General features: G+C 45.2%; 1 protein-coding gene across 1 annotated transcript in view; it reads left to right on the top strand.

The window, feature by feature from the left end:
* The first annotated feature begins 256 nt into the window (after positions 1-256).
* Positions 257-8,659, top strand: part of adra1aa (adrenoceptor alpha 1Aa) — a 32,290-nt gene continuing 23,887 nt past the window's right edge. Inside the window, exon 1 of the mRNA XM_078238501.1 lies at positions 257-1,163. Coding sequence (XP_078094627.1) covers positions 257-1,163 — 907 coding nt within the window. The remainder of the gene's footprint in view (positions 1,164-8,659) is intronic.

The following is an 8,659-nucleotide window of genomic DNA, read 5'->3' as shown; positions in this document are numbered from 1 at the left end:
GGCGGGGAGATGCGGACACCAGGTTCTCGGGTTCTCAAACGGTGATTGAGCAAGAGCGATCCGTTTGAGAATCTTCCTCTTCCCCGCAGAGAGAGGCGAATCTCCTCGCCCAGGGGACAACCCAACTCTTGGCTACTTGGTGAAGAACTGATTCCTCGGGACTACAAGAAGAACAACAGGTTTCCCTCTCGCAGTTGAGCAGCACAGTCTTCAAGTTCATCTTGGGGATCACAAGAAGGGGGGGGGAGGCTTGAATATGAGATACTTGTCTGAAAATAAGACATCGGTGCTGATTGTGAACTGCTCCACTTGCCACTACCCGGTGAGTGTGAGCCGAGCTGTCGCCCTGGGCATGGTGTTGGGCTCCTTCATCCTCTTCGCGGTCCTGGGCAACATCTTGGTCATCCTGTCGGTGGCTTGTCACAGACACCTCCAGACGGTCACCAACTACTTCATCGTCAACCTGGCCATGGCGGACCTGCTGCTGGGCTGCACCGTGCTGCCCTTCTCGGCCACCCTGGAGATCCTAGGGCACTGGGCATTCGGCAGGGTCTTCTGCACCGTCTGGGCAGCCCTGGATGTCCTCTGTTCCACCGCCTCCATCATGAGCCTGTGCGTGATTTCCATCGACCGCTACATCGGGGTCAGCTACCCGGTGAGGCATCCCAGCATCATGACGGAGAGAAGGGGGCTCCTCACCCTGCTGGCCGTCTGGCTGTTGGCCCTGGTCATCTCGGTTGGCCCGCTCCTGGGCTGGAAAGAGCCGGCGCCGCCGGACGAGACGATCTGCAAAGTGACCGAGGAGCCCGGCTACGTCTTGTTCTCCGCCTTCGGCTCCTTCTACGTGCCGCTGACCATCATCCTGGTCATGTACTGCAGGGTCTACATCGTGGCCAGGCGGGAGACCAGGAGCCTGAGGGTGGGCAGGAAGAGGGAGAGATCGCGGGAGGACGAGGTGACCTTGCGGATCCACCGCAGGAGCTCGCCGCCGGACAGCTCGCCCCGACCTCCCGAGCTCCGCAACAAGAGCTCTCACTTGAGGACCCACTTCTCGGTCCTGCTACTCAAGTTCTCCAAGGAGAAGAAAGCCGCCAAGACGCTGGGGATAGTGGTGGGGGGCTTCATCCTCTGCTGGCTCCCGTTCTTCGTCGTTCTACCCTTAGGTAAGAAGCAATTTCGTTCAAGGGGTCGGGTTTGCAACGGTGGAGTGGGAAATGTGAGTAAATGTTGGAACTTTTGTGGGTTTTGTTTTACTCCACTGAACATTGTTGGTTAACTCTGACAAACATCAAGGAAAAGTGCACATTCCTTACCATGACCTTGGTGTCAACATGGACAAAGTTTGCATCATTCTCGTTATCTGATAACAGGGCTGTTCTGGAGCAGATAAAGGTAGAGTTACGGTGTCCTAATTTCTTAAGAAAACATTGAAACCCGTGACCTTCCGAGGACTTGGACGTCAGGGGATATTTACAACCTTTTTATTTTAGATGGTGGAGTACCTTGTTTGTATGTGTCTGATAGATCGATCGATCCAGTTATCTGTGTGGGGCACGAGAGGGTGCAACTGGAACAGCTGGACAATATTTAGCCATTGGTTAAACGCCGATGGTAATATTTCTGTTTTTGTCGCTGTCGCACACATTGGGTGGGATTGTGGTCGGTGCAGACTCGATGGGCCGAATGGCCTCCTTCTGCACTGTAGGGATTCTATGATCTATGATCCTAACATGAAATGAGACTTGTTACTTGTGCCCCTTGATATTCCAATGGCAATATCATCACTGATTCCCCGGCAAACAACATTCTGGGGGTTACCATTGATCAGAAACGGAACTGGACTAGCCCTATGAAATACTGTTGCTGCAAGAACAGTTCAGAGGCTAGCAGTCCTGCGGAGAGTAACACACCTCCCCGATTTCCCCCAAAGTCAGCCCACCACCTATAAGGCACAAGTCAGGAGTGTCATAGAATACTCTGCAATTGCCTGGATGAGTGCAGCTCCAATAACACATAAGAAGCTTGACACCAGACAAGACAAAGCAGCCTGTTTGACTGCTTCCCCTTCCACAAACGTTCATCCCTCCACCACTGATTGCTCAATGTGCATCATCTTGAAGATGCACTGCAGGAACTCAGCAAAAGGTCCTTAGCTGCCACCCAGAAGGACAAGAGCAGCAGATACCTGGGAATACCGTCACCTGCAGATTCCCCTCCAAGTCACACACCATCCTGACTTGGAAATGTATCACCATTCCCTTACTGTCACTGGGTCAAAATCCTGGAACGCTCCCTGCCACCACCCACCCCTCCTCACCTTGCCGCGCCCCCCCCTCCCCCAACAGCACTGTGGTGTACCAGCAGCACATGGACTGCAGCAGTCCAGTTCAAGAAAGCAGCTCACCACCACCTTCTCACGGGCAACTAGGGATGGGCAATAAATGCTGGCCGAGACAGTGAAGCCCACGTCCCATGAATGATTTTAAAAATAGTGCCTTCAGTGTAATGAAACACCCAAGGTGCTTCACAAAACAGCATGTGAAACAAAACTCCAGGAGCAGACAGGAGAAGGTGACCTAAAGCTTGGTGGGAGATCATCTGGGAGTAAGAAATAGAGGGGGAAAAGACAAATAGCTTTGGGGAGGGAAGTGGAGAGCATAGACCCTGGTGTAGCTGAAAATCGGAGATGTTCAAGAGACCAGAAACAAGTGAGCTCAGGTATCTAAAGCGTTCTGAGGCTGGAGGAGTTAACAGGGATGTGGAAGGTGAGGAGACCATGGACAGATTTGGAAACAAAGGTCATTTTAAAATTGAGCCATTGCTTAATTGGGAGCTAATGTACTTCATAGAATACAAGGATGTTAGGGAATGGGGAAACAGGAGAGCAGGGAGATGGGTGAACAGAAGTGGAAGCAAGTAAGGGCACAGGCAGTAGATCTGAACACAAAATACAAACTCAGTGGTTAGCAAAAGAGAGCACTCATTCTTAGATTTGTGCTGCTTAATTTCAAGACAAATAATTTTTTCAGCAAATAACTTCCCTGAATTGCAAAGTAACTTGTCTCCACCAAGGCTCAGTCCAAGAAAAACAGCAAATCTTTGGTTCAACAATTCTGAGGTCCATTCTGTGATCTCAAAACGAGCCCAGACAGAAATTAAAATTTAAAATGTTGGAAATGTCAAATAAGCAAAACAAAAAAATGCTAGCAATCCACACAGGGTCAGTTGCATTTAAAACTCAGGGAGAGGTTGATGGAGCTTAGTTTGAAAGGATAGTTCCAGCTCTTAGCTGTTCCTTACATTTGGCGAGGTACAGAGAATTAAAAAATACATTTTCATATAAATAAATGAATATCAAAGGGAAACGCATGGTGCAAGCACTGCTAATGTTTGCAGAGTGCAGTGGGTAAATTAGAAAGTAGTAATACAATACTGTAGGATGAAAAGGGAGTGAAGGATTTCAGCAGCTTGGACATTCTGGGAAAGAGTGAGTTATTGTAAAACATACTGGGAGAAACTGGTGCAACAGAATGAGGATTTCGAGTGAGAATACCAGAGAGAAAGAGAGAGGGCAGAGGGTGGGGGTGCAGACAGAGAGAGAGGGACAGAGAAAGAGAGAGATTGACAGAGAGAGAGAGAGACAGAGAGATAAAGAGAGAGAGACACACACACAAAGAGAGAAAGATGTGGAGACAGACAGAGTGACAGATAAAGAGACTGAGACAGAGAGAGTCAGAGAGAGATAGGGAGAAACAGAAGGAATCAGAGAGAATCAGACAGAGAGGGAGAGATAACATTTGAGAATGGAGAAAAATTTGAAAAATCAAAGTGAAAGCCAAAAAGCCTAAAGCAGAAATAGAAGCAAAGAACAGATTTTAAAAACCCGCCTTTACAATTAGTTTGAATAATGGTACAAAGGAGCAACTAATAGGTTTAATAATCTGGAATGCAAAGCATCTGCTGCAATAAAATTCATTAATCTTTCATTCAGAAACATAATGCTCAGAGTTTTGGCCCCATCCTGAATGGGTTTTTTTCAGAATTATTATTATGGCTTTCTTCACTGCCAGAAGGAGAGAAAATGGATCAAGAGATGAGAGAAGAAGGTAAATTAAGTTTTCAATGCAAACTCAGAACTGTAGCCACGGAAATGATATCGTGAAGGCCAGTAAACAGTTTCCGGGCAAAAGACATCAGGAAAGGCAGGATAAAAAAAATTGGGGCTTTTAATTCTTTGGCACAGAGCAAGGTGACAAATTGTAATTCTGAAAGTGAAGCAGGATGTTGGAAAAAAATGAAAGATCTGCAACAAGAATCATCAGAGTAAGCAAAGTTAGAAATTATTAATGTCTGTGCAGTACACTTGTAATGCCTCAGCAGGTTACCAGAAAAGGAAAAGATGTGGGTTGATAACTCCAGTCGAGGCGGTACCACTGATACAGGTGCAATGGTGTGGAGATGCCGGCGTTGGACTGGGGTGGGCACAGTAAGAAGTCTCACAACACCAGGTTAAATAAAGTCCAACAGGTTTATTTGGAATCACGAGTTTTCGAAGCGCTGCTCCTTCATCAGGCACAATGGGTCAGGTGTCGTATTTTGGATTCCATAGAATTAGTACCAATCGCAAAGATCAACATTTCTAAACATTATCAAATTGCTTATGGAACATTCAAGCCAAAGGTGCAAGTATTTTATATTATAATCTGGAAGTAACAACCCAATTTTTTTCAGCTTCTGGCTTTATCATAATTTCTTTTCAACTTGACCACCACGGCTCCCTTAGCTACGCAAACTGGTGCAGACGTAAAGACCCGTCAGGTGGGTCATGTAAGCAACCACACTTGTTGTACCTGGAGACTGATATTCAAATCAGATAATGAGCGTTCGAACCTGAGTACTTAGTTTGGTAAATGTTTCTGTCTAGCACCTTGGGACGTTTTCAAACTTTGGGAAGTTCTTTACAAGTGCAGGTTATTCTGTTGCTGTCATTTGAGATGGGAGTTTATGTTGTAGGGTGATTAAGCCTTGGAGGTGAATGGAGATTTGTGAATTTTGGGTATGGATCCGGATTGAAGAAGATTGATCAGTTATGCCACTCAGTGCCTCTTTTAGTTAATTGCAAGAAGTGGAAAAATGGTCAATACAGCTGCATTATGATTAGCTACTGTTTTTCTAACCAGTTCAGATCTCAAAATAACTCTCATCAACTATTTGGAATAGATCATAGAATCACAAAATTCCTACAGTGCAGAAGCAGGCCCTTCGGTCCATTGAGTCTGCACTGACTCTCTGAAAGAGCGGCTTACCCAGACCCTATCCCTGTAACCCCACTTATTTACCCTGCTAATCAAACTCACCTACACATCTTTGGACTGTGGGAGGAAACCAGAGCATCCGAAGGAAACGCACGCAGACACGCAGAGAAAGTGCAAACTCCACACAGTCACGCAAGGCCGGAATTGATCCTAGGTCCCTGGCGCTGTGAGGCAGCAGTGCTAACCATTGTGCCACCGTGCCACCCATTGGTGGTTGTTAAATTCTGCAACATAAATTATGTATTGACACTTCCTCCATTCAAGAGAAAATCATTCCCTGAGTGAAAATGGGACAATTATTCAGTGCTGATGTAAAATTCACCTGTCTCCTACTTTATTTTCCAAGGCATTAGCAAGTGTTTCAAAAAATAATACTTGGTGCCAAGTATTTTCTACTTCTCCATCGTCCTCTTTCATCTGGATCTTTGTCCTTCTCAATTTCCTTTTCATCTGGGAAAAAATATTTTGGTCTTGAAAAATACAAGAATGTAGAAGTTCAGTTCCTGTGGATATTGAATGTGGGAAACTACTCTGCTGAAAGACAGAGTTACTCAAATTCTGCAGAATTAAAGTTTTGAGTTTGCAAGAGGCATCACTTCCCAGTCAGTTTTAATCTTGATGCAAGAAGGTAGAGATAGGTCATGCCATTCAGCCCAACTAAGCTCATAAGGAAAGTACTGACAGTTCTCCCCATTCCCAACAATCATGCCTTTCTTCGACTTTGAGACTTTCCTGTATCTTGTGACGCGCTAGGCTGACACAGCATGTGCTCAGGTTCCCTTAGTTAGGTTCTCCTGCAAGAGTTCATGAGCCTGTCGGCAGGGACTGCAGAGCTCGAGGAATTCCACTCCACATCAAGCACGGCTGACCAGGAGACTCTCCCATTCTTACCGTTTAGCGTCAGCGTACTGGAAGAATTGGATAGTCAACCTGTTTGGCCACCGTGTCCTGGAGTGGGATTCAAACTTAGAGCTACTGGCTGGGAGGCAGGGACCACTGCACCATGAAACCTCGTCATCATGGTTTTCAGCAGTTTCTTCAATAAGTTTGGGGGTTCTACCTCCTTAGCACTGCCTGGAAGTCATTCCCCATGTTGGCAGCTCTTCTGCTAAATCTGCTGGATTGTTTGCATGAGTTTAACCTATACCCTTTTCCTGACGTTGATGGTTTAATTTTCAGTCTGTGTTTGCCATTTTTTCATCACTTTAAATACCCATGTCATATTTTGGACTTTGTTCATGGAAAAGACTTGGGTGAAAAATTCTTCTTTCTTTGCACTGGTGTTGGTTGTTAGAAACACAGCATATTAAAGCAAGTTAAAAAAGACAGTCAATGGTTAAAATGCTTTGAGCTCGACGTGATGTTTCTACATGGACTGAAATTGTTGGCAATGTTTTTAGGTGATCTCAGCAACCAAAAAAGAGAACCTGCTACTGTTGGGAAACACAACATGCTTTTTGTTTTGTATCATCTGGATTTACTTTCAATCATATTTGGTGTTGTGTATGTTCGCCTCAAGTGTGAAACAAAGCAGCTGCAAAACAAACCTAAATTTTTAACCACTTGAAAAGTTTAATTCTTAAACATTTCCTTCAAAGTTGCATTTCTCTATTTTCTCATTTCCTTCACGATATCCCAGCCCTCAGACAGCGATGAAGCTGGAGATTTGAAAAACTTGGCCAGACCACCAAACTCAATTAACCTGTAGTGAGACTGGGACATAGCATGCATTATCTGGATAGAAAGTTGAAGTAACCCAATATTGAATGGATTATATCTGGGCAAGGAGTCACTTTCGTATTTCAGCATCAGACCTTTCCAAATGGCAGCTATATTTGTGATGCTTTAGATTTGGTGAGCATATGGTAAATGTAACATGTGGGGATGTCTCCCTTCTCCTGTTCAACATCCTGGCATATCTCCTGTTGGGATATGTTGGAACAGTGGGTCGAATCTTATCAAAATTTATTTTAAGTGTCAGGGTCAGACTGAAAACCAATGTGAAACCGTCCAGCGACACAGACCAGTTTTCTCCCCAGATCTTGAGCCTCTTGGACCAAGAAAAATGAGTGGACAGGGTTTATCTTGTCACTCTGGTGGGGCAGGGCCTGAAGAACATAAGAACTAGGAGCTGGAGTAGGCCATCTGGCCCCTCGAGCCTGCTCCGCCATTCAATAAGATCATGGCTGATCTTTTCGTGGACTCAGCTCCACTTACCCGCCTGCTCACCATAACCCTTAATTCCTTTACTGTTCAAAAATGTATCTATCCTTGCCTTAAAAACATTCAATGAGGTTGCCTCAACTGCTTCACTGGGCAGGGAATTCCACAGATTCACAACCCTTTGTGTGAAGAAGTTCCTCCTCAACTCAGTCCTAAATATGCTCCCCCTTATTTTGAGACCATGCCCCCTAGTTCTGGTTTCACCCGCCAGTAGAAACAACTTCCCTGCTTCTATCTTATCTATTCCCTTCATAATCTTATATGTTTCTATAAGATCTCCCTTCATTCTTCTGAATTCCAATGAGTATAGCCCCAGTCTACTCAGTCTCTCCTCATAAGCAACCCTCTCAACTCTGGAATCAGCCTAGTGAATCTCCTTTGAACCACCTCCAGTGCCAGTATATCCTTTCTCAAGTAAGGAGACCAAAACTGAACACAGTACTCCAGGTTGGCCTCACCAGCACCTTATACAGCTGCAACATAACCTCGCTGTTTTTAAACTCCATCCCTCTAGCAATGAAGGACAAAATTCCATTTGCCTTCTTAATTACCTGCTGCACCTGCAAATCAACTCCTTGAGATTCTTGCACAAGGGCACCCAGGTCCCTCTGCACAAGCAGCATGCTGCAATTTTTTAGCATTTAAATAATAGTCAATTTTGCTGTTATTCCTACCAAAATGGATTTAACATTTAACAACATACTCCATCTGCCAGACCCTCGCCCACTCACTTAGACTATCTATATCCCTCTGCAGACTTTCAGCATCCTCTGCACACTTTGCTGTGCCACTCATCTTAGTGTCATCTGCGAATTTTGACACACTACATTTGGTCCCCAACTCCAAATCATCTATGTAAATCATAAACAATTGCGGTCCCAACACTGATCCTTGAGGCACACCACTAGTCCCTGATCGCCAATCAGAAAAACACCCATTTACCCCCACTCTTTGCTTTCTGTTAGTTAACCAATCCTCTATCCATGCTAATACATTACCTGTAACACCATGCACCTTTATCTTATGTAGCAGTCTTTGGTGCGGCACCTTGTCAAATGCCTTCTGGAAATCCAGAATACACCACATCCACAGGTTCCCCATTGTCCACTGCACATGTAATG

The sequence above is a fragment of the Mustelus asterias genome, chromosome 22, assembly GCF_964213995.1.
Source record: "Mustelus asterias chromosome 22, sMusAst1.hap1.1, whole genome shotgun sequence".
Lineage (NCBI taxonomy): Eukaryota > Metazoa > Chordata > Chondrichthyes > Carcharhiniformes > Triakidae > Mustelus > Mustelus asterias.
Note: the sequence above shows the minus strand (reverse complement) of the source record. Positions and strands in the feature narration are given on the sequence as shown.